At 42.9% G+C, this 23,957-nt stretch overlaps 1 protein-coding gene across 2 annotated transcripts; it reads right to left on the bottom strand.

The window, feature by feature from the left end:
• Nucleotides 1–1,601: 1,601 nt before the first annotated feature.
• LOC136221947 (uncharacterized) lies at nt 1,602–5,947 on the bottom strand. Of its 2 annotated transcripts, none has more exons than XM_066009423.1 (9): nt 5,719–5,947; nt 5,444–5,634; nt 4,382–4,562; nt 4,020–4,304; nt 3,881–3,939; nt 3,755–3,791; nt 3,564–3,635; nt 2,960–3,287; nt 1,602–2,173 (listed from the first exon to the last, which is right to left on the bottom strand). In XM_066009423.1, exons 2-9 carry the CDS (start codon nt 5,472–5,474, stop codon nt 1,805–1,807), a joined length of 1,362 nt encoding a protein of 453 aa, XP_065865495.1. In that variant the 5' UTR covers nt 5,475–5,634; nt 5,719–5,947; the 3' UTR covers nt 1,602–1,804. The 2 variants fall into 2 exon arrangements, with proteins under 2 accessions (XP_065865495.1, XP_065865494.1); XM_066009422.1 differs by having other exon boundaries at nt 4,382–4,581.
• Nucleotides 5,948–23,957: the final 18,010 nt, after the last annotated feature.

Raw genomic sequence — 23,957 nt, forward strand, 5'->3', positions numbered from 1 at the left:
ACTCAGTAGTCAATGGATGAAAATTTGTTAAAAATTACAGACTTTTTAAGGATTAAACATCAGTGACGGACAAATCCATCACAGATTACCTAATGATGTCAAATGAATTTTTTTTTTGTTTTTGTAGAACAGGAAGGCTAAAAGTACGAGCAAAACAAAAAAGAAAAACTAAGAACAAGTGACACGACTAAGGACCAATCCACATCGATCTTCAGAATGAATATCCATGTCGAGTAACAATTCAGTCGCAGATTCCATAGTGATGTCAAGATGTTGAATATAATGAAATCACCTCCGGTAATTATATATTCAACAAGGGAAATATCAGTAAGTAATGTAATTATTCACTACTAGAAAATTCCTGATTTCTAAGCGAACAAATTCTGCCGCACATTTTGGACGGAATTTCGTCAGAAACTCTGTCCGTCAGAACCTTTGACGGAACAGAAACGTCATCAAAATTAGCATAGACTATTTTACTGAAGTTTCTGATCAGTAAAGTTCTGTCATGGACCACTTTACTGACGAATGTAGATCGATTTCCGACAGATCTTTCCGTCGAGATCAGAAATTTTCTAGTAGTGATTTTTATTTTTTCCCTAGAGTCGTGGGTCGACGGACCCTCTATGACTCCCTGTCCCTCTGTCCCTACCAAAGATAATTTTAAGAGTTGGTGTTGATTAACAAGTTCGATGGAGGAACACATAATTCACTAGTAATCAACAAGTTGGTACTATACATCCAAAAGTGCAAGTTTCAGAAGTCCGAGTCTACACACATAATGAAGCAATAAATAATTGGGCTACAAAGAAACTCACATAGAAATAATGCTTTTCCTTGATATTCCATCCTCCCTTGTAGTATCTAAAATTGTCAAGAGGATCTTTCCTATGAGTTCTTTTTGCAGCTAATATCAAAGACTTGTTTTCAGTGAATTCAACATTGCTTTCATCAAGAGCAGACCTTCTCTTTGTTTCCCATGAACCAGAATCATACTTAGGCTCATCGACGATATTCCCTATCGGACAGTTTTGCAGAAAACAAAGTAGGCAGTCAGTGGAAAAATTAACTAAGTTTTAGAAAAAAATACAAGACTAACAACTCCATTAAAATAGAAAGAAAAAAGGTACCTTGAATTTGAGAAAGAGAAGCACCATATGAGCCTAAAAGGATGGTTGATGATTGCAGTAAGAGAAGAAATGACAATGATTTGATGATACTAACCATTTGTTATATTGACACAGTACAGTAGAATAAACAGCTAATTAGCCCATGTATTTATATAAGCTGTGAAATTCTTGGATATTATCACCTAGATACTCATTCTTGTATCCTGATTGTATATATATATATATATATATATATAAAATAAAGTCAACACTAATTTAAGTAATATTTTTTTCCCTTTTGTTTTATGCTCTAAAAAGTTAAAAAGAAACATAATTCTCCCTCTGTTCCACAATAGGCGAGGCACAAGAATTAAAAAACGTAATTAATTTTAACTAAAAAACTTTGCTATCCTTATATTTATTGCATCCGCTAATTAATTTTATCTATTCCCAAAATAAAAAGTCAACTTAAACGGATCTATTTGGAAAAAATCAACTAATGTGCATGAATCGTATCAAAACCATAAGTATTGTGGAACAAACAAAATTCTTTACAAAACATCTACAGTGGAACGGAGGTAGTAGGATTTTATAAGATTTACAGAAATGTATTAATCATGAGTTAGCAAATATTTGAATATTTACAAAGTAGAGCATATAATATTGTAAAGGCTCATTCCATATCCAGTTTGTAGCTATTGTGCGAAGGGATCATGTGATTGTTTAGCTCTGTATTTCTTGTACTTCTTCCTGTGTTGCCTTTCTCTTCCATAAAATATCCAAAAGCTCAAAGAACACATAACTGAAGCTGCTATTATAAGCATCCCGAGATACGTCCTGAAACTGTAGTGTCTAAGGTTTGGACAGTAATCTTCACTTATCTCAGTGAATGTCTTTAACACAACAGAGCAATTTAGTAGCTCCACCAGAAATTCTCCGGAGTTATACAATGAATTGCTCACATTTACTGAAGATGTTATCTGTTCATATGCCTCAGGTGTCAACCGCCCTTCTGTGCTGCAAATTTCACCTTCTCCAACCTCACATGTATATTTCTTTAATTCCTGCATCCATTCAATTCATTAGCACATGTGTAACAAGGGATAGTGCTTCGTATAAGGGGGAGTTGGTCCGTAGGAAAACTCTGCCCCAAACATAGGTCTGGCTCTGGGGATGATTCGAAAAGATGGCGAATGGAACATATCAGTAGTTATTGGAGACGGACCCCAAGTTGGAATAAGCACCACTATAGGGGACTGGGACCTCTGTCACCCCTGGGTTAGTGGTTGCACTAGCTTAAGTTGATCTACCCTAGTCCATCGGAGAAGGAGCCCTATCGACATTATGAGCTATCAGAGCTCATAGTGCACGCTCCTAGGAGAGCCGAGGTTTGATATACAGGGGACCTTTTGGGACGGTATGCCTAAGTATCTTGCGAGAATTGGCTTAGGCCCGTCATACTCTCCTAAGCTTGAATTGACGGGAGGCATATAGGGGAGAAACCCCCTCGAAACGTTCCCGTGACATTTAGCTCTCTGGTGATCTATGGACGCTCATTTGATATTTTTCGGGTGCTTTTGTAGGAAAATTTAAAGTTCCATACATAGTTTCCATTGACTTTTCCGGTGACCAATGAGTACCCATCCCCTTGGATCCGTCACTGGGTCCGTTTTCCATTTCAACTTGTCTCGTGCAGTAAGAATGGATTTCAATACATGTAAATGCGTTTTAAAACCATGAGGCCTAAATATTGAAGCTTAGGACAAAGTGGGCAATACCTATACAGTATTAGACGTGACCTGACAGTTATTAATAGTGCAAGTAAACTTGAAGTTGTTAACTATACGTACCGGAGATGCATTGCTAATATTGACTTCTGCAGGAGCACATTTCCTGTTTGTGAAATCAGAATTGAAAGGGTTACAAAGAAGAGGCACCAATGGACCAGATTGATTGTGATACAGTGGTCCAGCATTTGGTGGCAATTTTTGATTGGCAACTCCATTGATGTATTTGTTGGCTGCATCAATCAGAAAATAAGATGTTGCCCTGCTTGTGTTTAAGGTTTGTTCTGCTGTTTTTTTGTCCAAACAAGGAAGCAACTGAAGACTTAGTGGAGAATCAGCTCTTGGATTTTCAAGCCACTCATCCATGGCTACACATGTATCTGCCACTGCACTGAAAGGTTCACTATCCATTTAGATACAACATGTATCATTCGAATAAATTCTACCATACTCCTAGTGCAATAATGAATTCATTATTGAAGGCGAGCAATATAACTTCTTATGGACGAAACTTCAATGGAATTTTGTTGGAAATCTGTTTGTAATTCCGACAGATTTTTGGGGGCATGGATGGATGACATGGCATGCCAGGGGTACATCGCTCGCTCCCAATGATGTTCGAAGGAAAATTATATATATCTCTTAAATGTGATGCAGTCCAACTTACTTGTGAAAAGCTAGAAAAACTCCACATAAAATAAAAGCTATTGTGACAAGGATCCACCCTATGAATGTCAACCTGCAATTCATTCATGTAAATATTAGGCAAAGGGAAAAATAATTGACACAACACATGACTAGAAGCAGATGTGTACCAAGTCATATGCGAAACAAAGCGAAAAGAGCTTCATCACTCACATGTAAATGCAGAATCTTAGGCCGAGAATTGAAAACACTGAACACAGTCATATTACAGAAAACAGTAATTAGTACTTGTGTAATTGGAACTGATTTATTATAGTTATAAGGATTGAACAATCTTACAGAACCCAAGAAATGCCAAGACAAGCATCACGGCAGCAATTATTTCAAGAACTAGCCCCCTAATTCAAGCCAGAACAACACATCAGAAAGATCAATGAATGACTATGACATAGAAATCCTGGAAGTTGCGATAGCTTACGCTGGGCTTAAAACTTCCTGAATACTTTTAGATGTCGCCAGCGATTGGAGTTGAGGCATATCAGCTGTGGATTGAATCAATTGGTCCACAGCATTGATGTTGTTCTGCAATTCAGGAGGCAGACGAAATTGATCGATTGTAATATCAGCCGCAGAAGAAAGGGAAGTCATTACACTCTTAAGATGATCAAATATGGACAGGCCTTTTTTAAGAATGAATTCCAGAACATGAGCTACTGCACTACTGAAGTCTGCCTGGTTTATGTATAGCACAATGCATCCACATCTGATATCAAGCAAAAGTCAGGCAAGGGAAAATGTCTCGAAAACGAAAAGTGAAGACGAAAATGCTTGAGACCTTACATTGCTGCAATGGTGAAGAGTGTGAGAAAAGCAAGTGAAGCTCTATGAGCTGTTTCAGAATAGGCATGTGGCTTTTTTCGTTGGTGGCGGCAGCAGAAACAACAACAACAACATATGAAAGCAATGCAGAAGCTGAGGCCAACTACTATAAACCAGATCACAGCAATGATGAACAAAGGAGCTGCAGAAAACCCAACAGACTGCATTGACAACGAAAAAATGCTCGAAAATTGAAATTGTTGGATGATTAAATTAGGAGGAAAACACTTTAAAATGCATATGAAACAAGAAAAAGTTTATGTTGAGGTTAATCTTATATTCGTGAAGCTTAAATTGGTGTTAGAAAGCTTTGAGATATGTTTTGAGTCATTAAAGTCATTCAGAACATTTATAGAGAAAACTGTAGGGCTAGCACTTCGAGCTGCCCAAAGTGCTGAAACTGCCGAGCCAGCAATCCAGAATTCTCAAAGTGCTGGCTTGGCAGTAGCGATAAGAGGACAGCATGCTCACCAAGCTGGCCACTCTGGCTTCGAGGTAGAAAGATCTGAGCAAGGGACGGCCTCACAATGGGGGAGAAACAAACTGAATAACAAATTGGAAATGGTGAAAAAAGGACTGGGGTTTATTAGTAAGGTGAATTTCTAAGACATGTAAACAGCGTTTTAAAGCCGTGAGACACAAGACGTTGAATTTGGCCAAAAAGGACAATATCTACCTAGTATTGGACTAGGTTGTTACATAAATACATTCCTATTTGGACGTTCTTTGGGTATTTAAGGGTTTTAAAGCCTATATAAACACATATAGATGTGTTTATGATGATCATTGACAGCAAAGAAACACATTACCATAGAATTTTAGGAAATTTATTTGATTTGTGAGGTTTCATAAATTGTCCTATAAGTTGTTCTTGGTTGCTAGCTTTGATAATAAAGACTTTTTTTTTTGTGGAAGTAAGAACAAATTGGCCAAACCACATGCATTCTTTGTGTTTCTTATTTCTATTTTCTTTTGAATTGTTAAATTAATTTGTATTTAACAAGGATGAAGATGTATACTTACAGCCCAGTAATGCATATTTCTGTAATCCCATCCACCTGTATAATATTCAAATCTGGCAAGAGGGTCTCTTCTGTGTGTCTTTTCTGCTGCTAATATGATCATCGATTGATTTTCTAACTCATCCATTCTTCTTTCAAGAAACAGCCCTTTTGTTCCTTCTTCCAACACCATAAATTGCTCATCATTCCTCCCTATATAGAATACAAGAAAATGAACTTCAAATCAACCTCAAACTTCGTTAAACATAAGACAAGAAAGAAAAACAAAATTAATACCTCCGGTTTGGTGATTTGATAATGGTAGATGAACATGAAATTGAGAAAACAAGGTTGAAGAAGCAGAGAGAAATAAACAAGGCAGGAAAAGAAGCAAGAATGGATATGGTTTGGTAGAATAATGCATATTGTGATTCATTTTGCTGTCTTCTCTTGCTAGATTATTTCTCTCTTAAGGTTTTTCCTTTTTCATTTTTGTGAATTTAAAACATATGCCTATAGAGGAGAGAGGAAGTAAAAGAAAATGCATTGATTTTAACACGAAATGTAAGACAAGAAAGTGTTAATTCTGTTGGATGATGAAGACTTGTTTTCTTCTTTAATTATATGGTGGTTACCTAATTTTAGATTTGTATTAGTTAAGATGTTGCATATCTTAGATTGAGGTTCCTATATATCTATATTCCATATATCTAGCTCACCGTTGCCATTTTCGTGTTAAAAGTAAATTCTTGTCTATAAATGACACTTCCTTTTTTAAAAACTAAAAGATTTTAAAATTTTAGTTCATGATTAATTAGTCAAGAGGTGTAATACGAGAGAATTTGTGGGACAATACTCTATTATCTAAAAGGTTCTTTCTAATACCTTAAACAAGATAGAAAGATGATCACTATGAGGTCGTTGATCTGCGACCCAACTCTAATACCTAAGTTAGCAGGATTTTGGATAGCGTATCAATTAATTATATGATGTTATATCATATTTATAGGATGGTCAGGGATAAATCCATCCGTTCAATGCTCTCTCTAGATTCCTCGAAAGACAGCTAGATTATGGATATCTTTTAGGTAGTTTCCATAATACGTGATTTTAGATTCCTTAATCCTCGACAGGATTGACAAATTCTAATCCGAGCCAGATTCAAACTTTTTTCCATGGGTCCATGTGTATCGGGATGGCTGATATCCCTGTTTAGTTTAATCGGATGGCTCCTATTGATCCGGACATCCTTACTAGTATAAGATGAGGATACATGTATACTTATATTTATTTGTATGATATACGATATCCCTTTGACTCCCGAAGTTCTTTAGGGCTTCGGTTGCTGAAGGTCTCGTGGGAGCCTGTCGGTTTGAAAATGGTTTGACATTCCGTAGATATCCGATCCTTTGAACATTACTATTTGGAATGATAAAAGGGTGTTGCATCGCACGTGGTTTATTACCATTTAAAGTGGGTGGATCATTGCAATATGTGACATCATTGCCTTGAGTAGGCATGCAGTCTTCCCTAGTAGGCACCGTTATAATAACTCTAGTTTTTTTTTTTTTGAAATACGGATCTAGCCCAATGAATAATAACTCTAGTTCATTCTATGATAAAATAATATAATAACTTTAATTAGATAAGTTGATAGGTAATAGTTAGATTTGATAAGTTAATATACCATAACTAAGTTGATACACAATAATTTATTAATGCTATAGTATAGATAGTATAATTATATAATACAAAACAAAAATAAAAATAATTTATCTAGTATGTGTTGAAACCGAAAACCGAATCAAACCAAACCGAAATATTCAGTTTGGTTAGGTTTGGTTATAAATATTAGGGAAAAGTACAAAAATAGGGTTATTTTCAAATGTAAATTATGTGATTTAAAAGTTTACAAATTGATATCTTGAGGTTGATTCCGTTAGCAAACAAGATCCAAATACACTAACGGTGTTAAAAAAGATAAGGTGACAGCCTAAGTCAAAAAATCTAAAGGGTAATTTTGTCATTTCATTTATTTTATATTTTATAATTTATTATCTTTTTTAAATATTAAAACTTACCCAATTGAAAACAGACACCTCACCTCCCTCTCTTCTTCGTTTTCAACATTACAACACCTCCCTCTCTTCTTCGTCTTCAACCTTGACCTGCAATGGTGAATTTTTTTCTATAAGGACCAACAAGTTATCGATAATAATAAAAAATTGCTAGCCTACGAGGATCGCAAGCGACGGCTTCGGCCGTATCGGATGTACCAAGCCAGACTCTTGCTGCTGTATGAGGATCGCATATTTCAGTTGTCTATTTTCCCTACGGCCTTTGCCTTATTCCACCGTATCTTCTCCGCCGATCCATGGTGTCTTCAGGAGCAGTGGTTGAGGTGACGACCGAACGAGTTGTGATTGGTAATGGCCGATTTCAATGAATGTTTATTACTGTTTGTTACTGTTTGTTATTATCTAGTGATCTAGAACATTCCAATTGTATTTTCTATATAAACTAGAGTTGTGTCTCTCATTCAATAAGATGAATTCAAGATTCAGTTTCTTTTCCTCTCTTTGGTGTTATTAATATGGTATCAGAGCATCCATGAAGATCCATCGATGCAAGAAATTTTGAATCGACTCCAGCCCAGAGATGAAAAAAAGCTTGAAATCATATGCACAAGTTGTAAGCGATCAAGGTGCAAGCGAAGAAGAAGAAGAACCAGTAGAAAGTTCCAATCCAAATTCTGTAGAAAGTACAAATCAAGGATCAAGCGAGGATCGGAGCGGGTTCGAAAATCAAATTTTAGAGAATCAACCTAATAATCCAGAAGCAGGTATGGAGTCCAGTAATGTGAATAATCACAATGATAATCCAAGATTAGTGTTAGTAAGTTCTGTATTGAATGGAAGTAACTACATATCTTGGAAACGATCGATGATGTTAGCGTTAAATGCTAAGAAGAAAACTGATTTCATACTGAAAAATGATGAGCCTCAGGATAAAGACTCAGAAGCATATCTAAAATGGAAACAAATTGATGATTTAGTGTTTTCATGGATATTAAATGCTTTATCTAAGGATTTAGTTGAAGTTTTTCTACATGCTACCTCTTTAAGAAAATTGTGGAATGAAATAGCGTTACGATATGAGAAGAGTAATGGTCCTTTGATTTTTAGATTGAGGAGAGAAATTGCAGGTGTATCACAGGGAACTATGAGTCTGGTTGAGTTTTTTTAACAAGATTAAAAGAATGTGGGATGAATATGATGTTATTAAGCCAACTAAGACCTGTAAGTGTGAAGAATCTAGAAAATTGGCTTTAGAACAAAAGGAAAAAGAGCAACTGATGCAGTTCTTATCAGGGCTCAATGCTGAGTTTAACCATGTGAGAAATCAAATTCTCATCATGGATCCTCTTCCATCTATTGGCAAAGAATTCTCAATGCTTCTAACAATCGAAGATCAAAGAAACAATGATACTGAGACTGTCACAGACTTTGTAAACATGTCTTTTGGGGGAAACAATAGAAATTTTGGAAATAGAAGCAATAATGCTAACAATTCCAAAAGGCAAGGATATGCAGGTAATACAGGAGGAGGAAATACAAGTAATTCAAGCAATTCTGGTGGTTCGGGTGGTAATGCAGGGGGGCCTAAAAATTCTGCATCAGGCAAGTCTAAGAAGGAGAAATGGTGCTCATATTGTAGAAAAGGGGGTCATGAAAGAAATGAGTGCTTCAGAATTAAGGGGTATCCAGACTGGTTCAAAGGAAAAAGAATTGAAGGACCAGCCAAACACCAAACAAATATGATGAATGAGCAGCAAACCCAATTGAAGAGGACTCAGACTTGGAAATTGAAGGGTACAAGCATGATGCAGTGAAGCTGATGATACAGAAAGAAGTTCAAAGGATCATGCGAGGCAAAGCTCCACAAGATAATTCTCATCAAGAATTTTCTGCTTTTGCTAGTGCATGCTTAGGTATGAGTCTATGCCACACTCATGATGATCTTAATGTTAACAATGCATGGATAATTGACTCTGGAGCCACTACACATATGACATATGATTTGAGATTATTGAAGAATGTAACAAAGTTGCAGATTCTGAAAAGAGTTTTCTTGCCAACTGGAGAAGCACAATTGGTAGCATATCAAGGCACTGTGTCATTTAAAGAGGGTCTTAATTTGATGAATGTGCTTTATATCCCCAATTTCAAGTACCATTTATTATCTGTGAGCAAATTGCTCCAAGATCAACAAATGTCAGTGAAATTTTGGTCTAAGTACTGCATTTTGCAGGACCGGGCATGTTCTAAGGCTTTAGCTGTGGGCAAGATGCATGAAGGACTATACTATCTCAGTCAAGGTTCTTTTGATAAAAATGTAATAGAAGAGTTTACTGCTAATAATGTAGTGTGTGCTGTAACTGAAAAAAGATAGTAAGAGTATAGAATTGTGGCACAAGAGATTAGGCCATATTTCTAAGGAGAAGTTTAAACATTTGTTTCAATTACCAAATGTGTACTCTGAGATTTTCAATGAATGTGATGTTTGTATTCGAGCTAAATACAACAGGAAACCATTTCAACATAGTGAAATTAAAACAAAGCAAGCCTTTGAATTAGTTCACATGGACTGTTGGGGGCCATATAGACAGTGATCCATGACAGGGGATAGATATATGCTAACAATTGTAGATGATTTCACTCGAGTTATCTAGATTGTACTGTTTAAACATAAGCATCAAGTGACACAGCTGCTGCAGGATTTTATTAGATTAGTACATACAACCTGCATACATAGATCTTAGAACCTTTGGCTGCCAAAGCTATGTTAAGAACACTGATCCACAAAAGAGAAAATTTGTTGATAGAGCAATAAGAAGCGTTTATCTGGGAGGGTTAGCAGGTCAGAAAGGATGGAAGGTGTACATACTAGATACACGTAAACTATGTGTATCAAGAGATGTACAATTCCAAAAGCACATTTTTCCTTATATTCATAACATTTTAACTAGTTCTTGTAATGCAGGAAATTCTCAAAAAGGTGTAATACCACTACAAAGTGAGGAGCTACCTGATCAAATTGAAGATTTATCTCTCCTAGATACATCTCCATCTCATAATACACTGCAGACTTCACTATCAATGTCTGCACCATCAATTGCAGATATTGAAAGTCAAGAACATATGTCTCACTCATCTGAACCAAGAACTTTTGAAATTTCAACAACACATGTCCCAATTGATTTAGAACAATTTGATATCACAGTGACCAAGGGTGATAGAAGACCTACTAGGCATGTTAAGAAGCCTGGTTGGATGGAGGATTTCATAGTCAACCAAGCCTCGGTAAATAAGGCAGTTTATAAATATACACCTGCTCACACATCATTTCTCACTAAGTTAGATGAGCAAAAGGAACCTAGAAGCTACAAGGAAGCCAAAGGGGTCCCAAAATGGGAAGAAACCATGCAACAGGAGATTACAACTTTGGAGACAACCCAAACTTGGGACTTGGTACCTCTACCTCCTGGCAAGAAGTCAACCACTTCAAAGTGGCTGTTTAAAATTAAAAGAGTTGCAGATGGCAGTGTAACTAGGTACAAGGCACGCCTGGTAGCAAGAGAATATGACCAAGAGTATGGAGTAGATTATCATGATAGTTTTTCACTTGTAACTAAGGTTACTAATGTTAGAATTTTTTTAGCAATTGCTATCACTAATCAATGGCCAATTCAACAAATAAACATCAACAATGCCTATTTGCATGGCAGCATTGAAGAAGAACTCTACATGGATCCAGTTGCAGGATATTCAAAGGCTCAACAAGGCATGGTTTACCGACTGAAGAAGTCTTTATATGGACTAAAACAAGCAGGAAGACAGTGGAACAAGGTCTTCACTGAACAGCTGCTGCAATTAGGCTTTACTAAGTCTATACATGATTATTGCCTCTTCACTAAGAAAGCAGGAGGTGAGTTTTTGGCGCTAATAGTTTATGTTGATGCTGTACTCATCACAGGCACCTCTATGGCTATGATTGAGGAAGTTAAGTCAGCACTTGACAAAAGTTTCACCATCAAGAACTTGGGAGAAGCTAAATACTTCTTGGGAATAGAACTGGCCAGATCAAGTCGGGGATTAATGATAACACAGTCCAAGTACATCAAAGATTTAGTGAATGAGGCGGGTTTGGATCAAGCTACAATCACTACAAGTTCGTTTCCTGCAGGACTCAAACTGGATGTAGCAGGGACAAATTATGATAAACCAGAAAGATACATGAAACTTGTTGGCAAATTACTCTATCTTGGCTTCACTGATATTGCTTTTGTGACTCCACAATTGATTCAGTATATGAGTAAACCAACAGTGTTGCAGATGGAGGCTGCTCTATATGTAGTAAGATACTTAAAAGGCATTAGTTAAATGGGGATCTATTATGACTCTCAATCAAACTTAAGTATTGATTCGGGATATGAATCAGGGCCTGAAGGCCCAAGGCCTAGGAGGGCCCAAAGCCCAAGCACCCTCTATAAATACACAGCTCATCTTGCGAATCCGGACGGGTAACTCTTTCTATCTCTTACACAATTGATTAATAAACGCTCTTGAGCTACTAATTGTCTTGCTCGTCGGAGTATCCGCAGGGACCTTTCTCGGCGCAGGGACGAGCAATCGGAGAGCCAGATATCATCACCGAAGGCCAGGATCACTATATTCACATTCCCAGATTATTTGGTGCGGTGAACGTGGACTACAAGTGACTCCAGAGCTTCAAACAAGATGCAAACCCCTAATGACTCGGCACCAACTGTAGTACCCGAAGCTGGAGCAACCAGCTCCATGACGCACGCCAGAGGCGTGATCCCAAACCTTCCGATCTCCCCCAGAAACCTTGGGCCTTTGATGGAGGAGGTAAGCCCTGAGGAGGAGGAGACCTTTAACACCACTCAACTCCTCAGCGCAATCCAAGGTTTTCAAACGACCCAGGCCGTACACACGGCGGCTCAGATGAAGATCATAGACCAGCAGAGAAGCCTGCAGGAGGAGAACGCCAAAATTTGGCAATACCTTAAAGAGGCGGCAGAGATACAGGAGGGAGCCTTGCCAGAGCAAGCCCCAGAAGCGGTGGTCATCGCGGGAAGAGGAGCCGGGGCCGTTGCGACCAGAGAGGGCGAGGAGCGGCGAGAGGGGACTACAGTCGCGAATAGCGAAGAGTTGTTGGAGCTGAAGATTCAGCGTTTTCTCGACAAAAGGGCCCTCGGGGGCGTGATGGGAGGAAGCATCACCTCCAGCAAAACACCACTGGTGCAAAGGATCATCGAGAAGAGGTTCCCGCGCGACTGGAAATCTCCTCGACTAACCCAATATTCAGGGACCGAGGATCCCAACGACCATGTCGCATCGTTCATGAGCACCATCAATTTATACTCAAAGGATGTGGACATCATGTGCAAGGTCTTCCCCACCACTCTCTCATCTAGTGCGCAGGAATGGTATCGGGGACTTACCTCAGAATCCATTGATTCTTTTGATCTCCCGCTTTGCCGTAGCGGCAAAGGTCAGGAAAATCAGTTCGGACCTCAACGAGCTCAAGCAGCGAACAACCGAGCCTCTGCACAATTTCCTCTCAAGGTTTCATCACATGGCCTCGCAAGTTAAAGGCCTCAACCTGGAGGTGGCCCACGACGCCTTAGCGAAAGGGACCACTTGCGAGCCTCTAAAGCAGAAGTGTTTCCGAAAGATGCCGAGATCTTTCGAAGAGCTGATGACCATGGCACAGACGTTTGTCCGATACGATGATTGTGACCGTCCCGCCGGCTACGAGGAGACAGAAAGGGACAAGGCCAAAGGCGACACGCACAAGCAGGATAGAGGCAGGACGGTCCCGGAATCGCATGAGGAGGCCCGAGTCCGCAAGGAGGCTCCGATGCCCTTTCCGGCCCGAACCGAGCGCGCCAACCCGGAGCGAAGGGGAGATCGATCCCGAGGCAAGGAAGTGCATTACGCTATTCAGAGTCAACCTCGCCGATTCACATAGCAGGTTCCGGCCGGGGACAAGGGCAAAACCCGAGTAGAAAAGGAATACTGTAAGTATCACAGATCCTCCGGACATTCCACGGAGAACTGCTATCAACTACAAAAGGAGATCGAGCGGATCACGGAGCAGGGAGCGCCACCAAAGGCGAGCAGGCAAAGGGAGCAAAGCCCGAAGCAGAGGGAAGCGGGGCGAGCAGAGGAGCCAAAGAGGCCAAGATACCATGGGGAAATACACGTCATAAGGGAAGGAGCACCAGCACTTTCCGCACCGCCCGAGTGCTCCCGTAAGAGAAAGGCGATCGGGCAGACACTAACGGTGCAACCTCCACTCCGTACCAGCCACTCGGAGGCCCTTGTTGTCACCATTAGCATCGCAGGTTTTAAAACACACCGAGTGCTTGTGGACACAGGAAGTTCGGTGAACTTGCTCACCTGGGCAGCACTCCGCGCAATGAAGAATACTCGCACCGCCCTCCGGGCCGGGACTTTCCCTTTGGTTGGCCTCTCAGAAATCGAAGTGCCGGTAAAAGGAGTTATTACACTACCGACTATCTTCGCCGAAGGGGTCGAGGAACTCGAGGATACCGCAGAGTGGGTGGTGGTCGATATCCCCCTGGCTTATAATGCTATTATCGGAAGGCCTCTTCTGGCCGCCCTGAGGGCCACGGTGGATATCTCCGGACTATGCTTGACTTTGCCCCTTCCGCGTGGAAAGATCACCATCCAGGGAGATCGTATGCTGGCCAATAAATTGCAATGGGAGGCGACTCAGCCTCGAACAGCGCTCTACCTAGAGGACGGTCTGATGGACATGAGGGGTTATAATCTCGTGCCCATTGAACCAGTTGATGACTGTATCCTCGGGGACAATAAGATAGTGAAAATGGGAACGAAACTCGCTTCCCCGCTGGCCGAAGAGATCAAGGCTGTCCTAACAGAGCATTCGAATGTGTTCGCCTGGTGCACCGAGGACATCACGGGGGTCGCACCTGAGAAAGCAATGCACAAGGTGAATATCGACCCCTCTGTCGAACCAGTGAAGCAAAGGATGCGAGTGTAGGCGAAAGACAAGCAGGCAGCAGTAAAAGCAGAGATCGACAAACTCCTAGCTGTAAAATTTATCCGCGAGGTCAACTATCCGGACTGGCTTTCTAACGTTGTACTTGTAAAGAAATCCAGCGGAAAGTACCGCATGTGTGTAGATTTCACGAATGTCAATAAAGCTTGCCCCAAGGATTCTTATCCACTGCCTAACATAGATCAACTCCTCGATCAAACTTCCGGTCGCAAGATCTTGTCTCAGTTTGACGCCATCGCCGGTTTCCAGCAGATCCCTTTGGACCCGGCCGACGCCGAGAAAACCTCTTTCATTACACACGAAGGCACATATTATTACAATGTCAGACCTTTCGGGTTAAAGAATGCAGGGGCCACGTACCAGCGTTTGGTAGATAAGATGTTCGGCCATCTCATTGGTAAGACAGTACAGGTGTATATCGACGACATGGTGGTCCTAAGCACTGAAGAGGGCGACCATTCGCAAGACTTAGCAGAAGTATTTAAAATCTTCAGAGCCTATAACCTCAAGCTGAATCCGGAAAAATGTTTCTTCGGAATTCGCAGTGGCAAATTCCTGGGTTGCGTGGTATCAGAAAAGGGCATCGAGCCTAACCCCGTAAAAATCGAAGCAATTCTAGCAATGGAACCACCGCGCGATCTGCAAGGGGTACAAAGGCTCAATGGAAGAATCATCGCTCTGGGACATTTCATCTCCTGCTCGGCGCAGCGATGTCTCCCCTTCTATAAAGCAATCAAGAAGGAGCACCCCTTTAGGTGGTCTACAGATTGCCAGGCCGCGTTCAACGCCATGAAAACTTTCCTCGCAACACCCCCTCTGCTCTCGGTGCCAAAACCAGAGCAGGACATTCACTTATATTTCACCATCACGGATGAAACAGTAGGGGTCGTTTTAACTCAAGAAGAGGGGACGGAGCTTTTTCCAATCTACTTTCTGATCAAAGTGCTGAAGGGAGCCGAAATCCGAGGTGGAAAAAGCCCTATTCGTCATCACTCAAGCTTCAGAACGTCTGAGACCATATTTCCAAGCACACACGATCGTGGTCAGGACCAATTATCCGCTAAAAAAGGCCGTCCAGAGACCAGAGGTTTCCGGGCGTATCACTAACTGGTCCGTTCGTCTCTCCCAGTTTGACGTCCGTTTTGAGCCCCGCACGACGATCAAGGCTCAGGCCTTATCTGATTTTATTGTCGTATTTACCGGCTGTGCTAACACCAAGCCTACGACAACGGCAGCTCGCACTGACGACATCTGGACTATAAGCATTGACGGGTCCTACGCTCCAGGACGGGCAGGCGCTAGTATAGCCATTCAAGGACCCGACAATCTCCACATGCGGTACGCCGTCCGGCTAAATTTCCCGACCACTAATAATCAGGCCGAGTATGAGGCCTTGATCGTCGCCCTTCGGCTATCAAAAACAATAGTGAGCGGACGGCTGATAATATGCTCGGACTCGAAGCTTGTCGTCAGCCATGTCAGCGGCACTTACCAGACAAAGGACCCGACAATGTGCCAATACCTGGCCCTCGCCACATCCCTACTCAATGATCTCAAAACAAAAGGAGTAACCCTTGACCTGATACTAGTACCACGAGAGGAGAACGAGGAAGCAGACGCTATCGCCGTGCTTGCAGCAGGCGAACGATCTAGTGACCCGCTCACCTTAATCGAAATTGCAAGCGCCCCAGCTATTCGCACCGAGAGTTTGCTACAAATTGACTCAGCAGACGCCGCGGCAGGAGGATGGAGAAGCCCAATTATCAGATATCTTCAGGATGGGACACTCCCAGCAGATCGGACAGCGGCATCCCTCGTGGTCCGGCGTTCTTGGCATTATGCATTACATGATGGCTTACTTTATCGCAAATCTGCCACGCATCCCTGGTTGCGCTGTGTATCCGAGGAAGAGGGAGATCACTGTCTTAAGGAAATTCACCAGGGCGTATGTAGCTCGCATCAGGGCGCCCGAATAATTGCAAAGAAGGCCCGGCTCCAGGGGTTCTACTGGCAGACCATGGATTCCGACGCAACGCGTCTGGTTCGCAGTTGTCAGGCATGTCAACTACACGCCAATACCCATCACGCCCCGGCGGCTCCATTCAAAGGTATCATCACACCCTGGCCATTCGCGGTATGGGGCATCGACCTGCTAGGCCCTTTCCCAATGGCTTTAGCACAAAAGCGTTTCTTGGTCGTGGCAGTCGATCACTTTACCAAATGGATCGAATCTGAAGCCCTTGCCAAGATAACCGCTGACAACGTTATCAGTTTTCTCAAACGAACAATTATTTACCGATTCGAGGTCCCTCACTCCTTTATCATTGATAATGGGAAGCAGTTCGACTGCAGTCAGTTTCGCGATTTCTGCGCAGACTGGGGTATCAGAGGACGGTACACGTCGGTAGCTCACCCTCAGAGCAACAGCCTCACGGAGGTAAGCAACCGAACGCTCCTTCGAGGGATCAAAGCACGTTTATCCGACCAAGGCAGGGCATGGCCCGATCATATTACGGCAATCTTATGGTCATACCGCACCACCCCTCATACGGGAACAAGACGTACCCCCTTTTTCCTCGCTTATGGGGCAGAAGCAATGGCACCATCTGAAGTCATTCTTCGCTCCCCCCGACAGACCAGTTTCGAAGAGGTCGACAACAGCGCGGAGCTCAGGGAAGCCAGCGACCGACTCGAGGAAGAGCGCCTTAATGATCTTTTACATATCACGGCCCATAAGCAGAACATCACACGCTATCACGATAGAAGAGTTCGCCCCCGCACTTTTCAGGTCGGAGACCTTGTGCTCAGAGACGCCGCAGCTGCGCAATCCCCTTTAGCTCAGGGAAAGCTCAGCCAATCATGGGAGGGACCGTACAAGATCGACACTGTTCTCCACAATGGAGCTTACAAGATCGCCTCTTTAGACGGGATGGTTTACGACAATAGCTGGAATATCCAAACGTTAAAGAGATATTATCAATAACTTGTACACGAATCACGATTCATAGAGATGTTTTGGTTACATCGTCTAACTATCATTTTGTTAACGATTTTGAGCGAGCAGAACTTTATCGCGTTCTCCGCCAACTAAGCATTCAAATGCTAGCATCAGGCTCTTCGATCATATCGAACGCCTCCTACATCATCTAACTATCATTTTGTTAACGATTTTGAGCGAGCAGAACTTTATCGCGTTCTCCGCCAACTAAGCATTCAAATGCTAGCATCAAGCTCTTCGATCATATCGAACGCCTCCTACATCGTCTAACTATCATTTTGTTAACGATTTTGAGAAAGCAGAACTTTATCGCGTTCTCCGCCAACTAAGCATTCAAATGCTAGCATCAGGCTCTTTGATCATATCGAACGCCTCCTACATCGTCTAACTATCATTTTGTTAACGATTTTGAGCAAGCAGAAATTTATCGCGTTCTCCGCCAACTAAGCATTCAAATGCTAGCATCAGGCTCTTCGATCATATCGAACGCCTCCTACATCGTCTAACTATCATTTTGTTAACGATTTTGAGCGAGAAAAACTTTATCGCGTTCTCCGCCAACTAAGCATTCAAATGCTAGCATCAAGCTCTTCGATCATATCGAACGCCTCCTACATCGTCTAACTATCATTTTGTTAACGATTTTGAGCGAGCAGAACTTTATCGCGTTCTCCGCCAACTAAGCATTCAAATGCTAGCATCAGGCTCTTCGATCATATCGAACGCCTCCTACATCGTCTAATTATCATTTTGTTAACGATCTTGAGCGAGCAGAACTCTATCGCGTTCTCCGCCAAACAAACATTCAAATATTAACATCAGGCTCTTCGAACATGTCGAACGCCTATTACGTCATCTCACAATCCCACATTATGAACGATTTGAAGTACGCAGAACTCCGCCCCTTTCTTCGCTTCATTTAATTTATAAATAAAATAATAAAACTCCTCGAGCATCCGAGTATAACATCCGAATGTTATCGTTCGAGTCTCTCCACAACATTCAAGTCTTATCACGTGAAAAGCGCATAGATTAAAATAAAATCGCAAACTACAAGGTCAACTACGATATCAAACTACAACAAGGTCACTCCTGCTACAAAGAGCCATTACAAACATTCCTATGGCTACAGCAAACGCATAAGCAACCCTAACACATTCAGGTAGATTGAGGACGATCAGGGTTAGGGATAGCCTCCTCATCCATCAAATCTTGATGCATCGCTCTCTAGTCCACGCACTCATCGGTATTATGGCCGTTCTGCCTATGATACAAACAGGCTTTGCCCACATGGGTCACACGATGATTAGGATTAGCAGGAACGGGACCAAGACTTCCCTGCCTCACAAACTCCAAGAAAACCACACTTCGAGGTTTGATGGGATCGACGAACGCCGGTCCATATGGACGCGTTGGCGAGGCATGGCGCCCTACTCATCGGTACTCCGTCTCATGAGGCAAGTTTATCACCCTTTCCATCTCATCGGCTAGCAGCCTCTTTATCCAGGAAGGATGCGGATTGAGCACCGGAGCGACGGTTTCATCGGGGTGGAGATACCCGATGCCCTCATGAGACCATATTTTCTTTTCTGTTGAAGAAAGCGCGCTAACAATGACCTCATAGGAATCGGTGACAGATCCGATATAGGGAACGAAATTCTCACTCTCCACTTTCCTCCTTTGAGAGGCCCAGTCCCGGTTCATCCAAACAGGGGACGAATACCTCACTTTCCTTTCCAGATCATTCTCCTCAGACGGGGGACAATAAACATAGGGATGTGGCATCGCTGATATTGCCTTCTGCACCTCCAACATGCGGGCTGGATCGACAACGTCCTGAAGCGACATTTCCCCGAGAAAATTAGCTAAAGAAGAAAAGGAAAGGGCGAAAGAGAAATGACAAGTCCACAACGAAAAATCCGGCTCCTATTTATAGCACAACGGAGAAAAGACATGAAAGACATCACAATGAACTACAATCAAATCAACTTGCAGGACATAATTAGAACACTACAATATCACAAAAAAGATTCAGATTGTACGAATCATCATTACATCTTTGAAAACAAAATGGACAAAGTACAAACTGCCTACTGCTTCTTGAAACGACCACAAAATTCGACAGCCTTCGCCTGGGCAGCTTTGTCATACACATTCGGAGCAAAGATCACCTCCGGAGGAACTTCGTAACTGGCAGAATGAGCAGCGGTGATCAGCATCATACGATCCAGCTTTATGAGTTTCTCCTCGCGCTGACCAGCGAGAGCACGAAGATCAGCAGCCTCTTTCCGCGCAGCTTCCAGTTGTTGCCTAAGAGAGTCGTTCTCCTCGGCCAGCACTGCCGCCCATCCTGTTTTCTCCTTCAAAGTCTCTGCTACTCGACGAGTCCACCCAACAGCCATCCTGAGCAACACCCTGTATGCACAACTCTCCTCGACATCTTGTTTCAACCTCTGGGAGAGCTCCACTCGACCGGCCGTCTCTACTTTCAGCTTCTTGGACAAAACGGTAATCTCGGCCGCACGACGATCCAGAAGCTCCTGCGCAGCTACCAATTTCTTATTTGCCTCCTCGAGATCGCCGACAGATTTCCGCAGACCGTCTTCCATATCACGAAAAACTTGATCATCATTAACGCACATGTCGAAAACCCTGGTTGCATTCTGGATAGCCTACATAAGATAACACAAGTTAAAAGACGAAAATCATGAAAAGCAAACCAAGGCTAACAGTGCAGATAGGAGAACCCACCACACCAAGGGCCGATAAGGTCTCCAGGCCCAGGTTCATTTTTGAAGCCCCCTCCATCCGTTGATGCTCCCCGGGGACCCTGGCAACGTGAGCCATCGCGCGAGCTAGATTGGAAGTCATCATATCCGAGTGCACCGACAAGTTCATAACATAGTCCCTGAACTTGGAGATTTTTGTTTCCATCCTCTTAACCATTTCCGGATGATCTCCTACTCGATCTGGCACGTCAGCAGACAGCTCGGTCCCGCCGTCAGAGCAGGGCTTCTTGGCACCCTCGCTGGCACCAGCTGCATTTTCACCAGCAGGCTCTTCTCCGGCCATATATTCATCAACAGTTTTCCTCGTATCCCTTTTTCGCTTCCGAGCAAGCACCCCATGATTCGGACTGCCGCCTTTTTCTTCTTCAAGGACGATCACCCCCACATTGCCCTCAAGCTCCTTGGCAACTGGATCATTCACGGGCTTTCCTTGCGGAACATCAACTAATCCGTCAGCATCTTCTCGCACATCAATAACCCCTCCCATACTTTGCACCACTTGGTTCGCATCCTCGAGCGAGGAAAACGAAGCAAACGAACCCGAAGCACCTCCGAACGCCTCATCAGCGGTCTCCAGACCAACACTGAATTCATTAGGGTCAAAATCCATGCTGACACGGGGATCTCCTGGACCTGCAAAATACAGAAGGGAGAAAGAACACTAAGACATTCCGAATACACAACAACATATTACGTGCGACATAATTCACAAGGCAAAATAAAATCCCAGCCCCTCACCTACAACGGCAACATTTACGGAGATCGCCTCCAATTCCGCCAATTCTCCAGCTTTGAAGTTATATCCCCGTTTCCATTTCTCAAAATCCTCAACCGACCACCCTCTAAGTTGAGCCATCCGCCATTGATTCCAAATGTAGTAACCGGCGGCCAGGAAATGACGAAGTAACTCATCTATATCCTGCTTATGATCCTTATCCGATGGGAGACCTTTCAAATACTTCACCAAATTCTCCTCGAAAGGCAGCTTCGGGTGGGTTTTCAGCCATCGACTGGAGTCAATGGGGTCGTCGTTCCATACCACCCTAAAAGGAAAGTCCCCGTCGAGCTTCCTCACCAAGAAGTAGCGGTGGCGGTATTCAGATAATTTATCTTTCAATCCACCTATCACTTTGAACTTCTGGTGTGAGAACGTGACATGTTGAGATCGTTGCCCCTTGTTTGGTTTAAAAAACTCGCGAAAGACTAGACCTGTTGCTCGATACCCGGCAGATCGGCACAGGGAGTAGAAGGCGACCATCATTCTCCAGCCGTTCGGATGTATTTGCCCAGGGCACAGATCGTATTCCATCAGCACTTCTACAAAAAAGGGTAGGAGCGGCAGCCGCATCCCCGATTCTAACTGCTCCTCGTAAACGATGAGCTCATTTGCGCCACCCGCAGAATGGGCTCTATTTTCTTCGCCCAGCGCAACCAATTCGTAAGGCTCCCTGAGTCGGTACACCACAGATATCGCCGGCAGGTCTGCTGAGACGATTATACTATAGGCATCTTCGACCGAAAGGGATTCCGGCCTCTTAGGACGCTCGGCTCTCTCAAAGCGCTTACCCTCGATACTAGAAGTCCCAAGAGATCGAGTCCACACCCTCTCGCGCATTTCCTCATAAATCGCGGTAAGGGGCCGCTCCGCAGTAATCAGACCCTCTGGCATAACCACTACCACCTCTAGGACGCCGGCAGCAACGCCCCCGGCAGGACGATCGACGGTAGGCGGCGGACGAACAACGGATTTCTTTCTTTTCTTCGCCGCACCGGCCACTGCGCTATTTTCACTATCCTTTTCCGCTCGCCTTTTTCACGATACCGTTCGCATCCACGAAGCGTCTCGAAGCGTGAAGTCACCAGGGGCAACCGGCGGCAGTCTGCTTAGGGCTCCCCATGAAGAACCCTCTGACATAATACCCCTCCCCAGAAAAGTCGAAATAAAACAAAGAAAAACGCAAAGCCAAGGCCAAGAGATTATACGACTAACCTTAGTAAAAGTTACGACAAACTCTGACGCGAGGAATCTCCCGAAGAGCAACAATTTTCGGATGACCGCCAAATATTCAGTGCACGGGCAAATCAGGGCAGGCCGACACGATCGCAGAAGAACCCACAGGAAGCAAAAGCAGACAGAGAAAATTTTTCTCAGAAAAAATTGGAAGATGAAATAAAGAGATTTCATCTTACCTCTTCTAGTATTTATAGCTGGGGGGGGGGGGGGGTAAAAGGCGCCGGCACAGCTCATTTTTTCAATAAATTCTTAGGGCGCATGAGGGGAATTTAATTACAGACGTAATTAATGCGGCGCTACAAACAAAAAGCGCATGCAGTAATCCCAAAGGTTTCTTCCAGATTAGTCCAAAGAGCTCTTCTTACAATTGTCCGCCATTTATCTGGGCAAGAAACAGATGCAGTCCCGTATCTTCTCGCATTAAATACTCGGCTTAGCTCTTCGGCGGGGGGGGACTACTTGATTCGGGATATGAATCAGGGCCTGAAGGCCCAGGAAGGCCCAAGGCCCAGGAGGGCCCAAAGCCCAAGCACCCTCTATAAATACACAGCTCATCTTGGGAATCCGGACGTGTAACTCTTTCTATCTCTTACACAATTGATTAATAAACGCTCTTGAGCTACTAATTGTTTTGCTCGTCGGAGTATCCGCAGAGACCTTTCCCGGCGCAGGGATGAGCAATCGGAGAGCCAGATATCATCACCGAAGGCCAGGATCACTGTATTCACATTCCCAGATTAAGTATCATGGAAGGTTTTCGTGATTCTGATTGGGGGAGATGCAAGATTACAAGGAAGTTTGTCACTAGATACTGTGTTTTTATGGGAAATTGCTTAGTCTTGGAAGTCGAAGAAGCAAGTGACTGTTAGTAGAAGCTCAGCAGAAGCTGAATATCGAGCAATAGCAACAACATCATATGAGCTCAAATGGCTATATTTTCTATTGAAGGAATTCAACATAGAGCCAGAACTTCCTATTTCATTAAGATGTGAAAATTAGTCAGCAATTCACATTGCAGCCAATCCTGTGTTTCATGAAAAGATGAAACATGTGGACATTGATTGCCACATAGTGAGAGAACACCTGGAACATGGGTTTATCAAGACTCCGTATGTGACTTCTGCAAATCAAGTTGCGGACATTCTCACTAAAGCTCTAACAGGACCACAGATGGTGGGATTCTTAAACAAGATAAAGATTGTTCAGTGTGCTTCATCTTGAGGGGAGGATACTGAAGAGTAGAAGAAGTGGTTAAGCTTTAGGGGTGGCTATTAAAGACAACTGTCAAAGAGGAATAAAAACAGAATAAAAAAGGAATAAAAATAAAATAAAAAGGAGTAGGTAAAAGGTTGTTACTGTTTGTTATTATCTAGTGATCTAGAACATTCCAATTGTATTTTCTATATAAAATAGAGTTGTGTCTATCATTCAATAAGATGAATTCAAGATTCATTTTCTTTTCTTCTCTTTGGTGTTGTTAATAAAGTTGTCCGATTTCAATGATCCCCGGTGTCTTCAGGAGCATCGGTTGAGGTGACGACGGCGTGGGTTGATACTACTGTGGAATCACCAGTTCATGTTCTGTTACAGTAAAATTTCA

Source organism: Euphorbia lathyris, chromosome 3 (assembly GCF_963576675.1).
Source record: "Euphorbia lathyris chromosome 3, ddEupLath1.1, whole genome shotgun sequence".
Taxonomy (NCBI): Eukaryota; Viridiplantae; Streptophyta; class Magnoliopsida; order Malpighiales; family Euphorbiaceae; genus Euphorbia; species Euphorbia lathyris.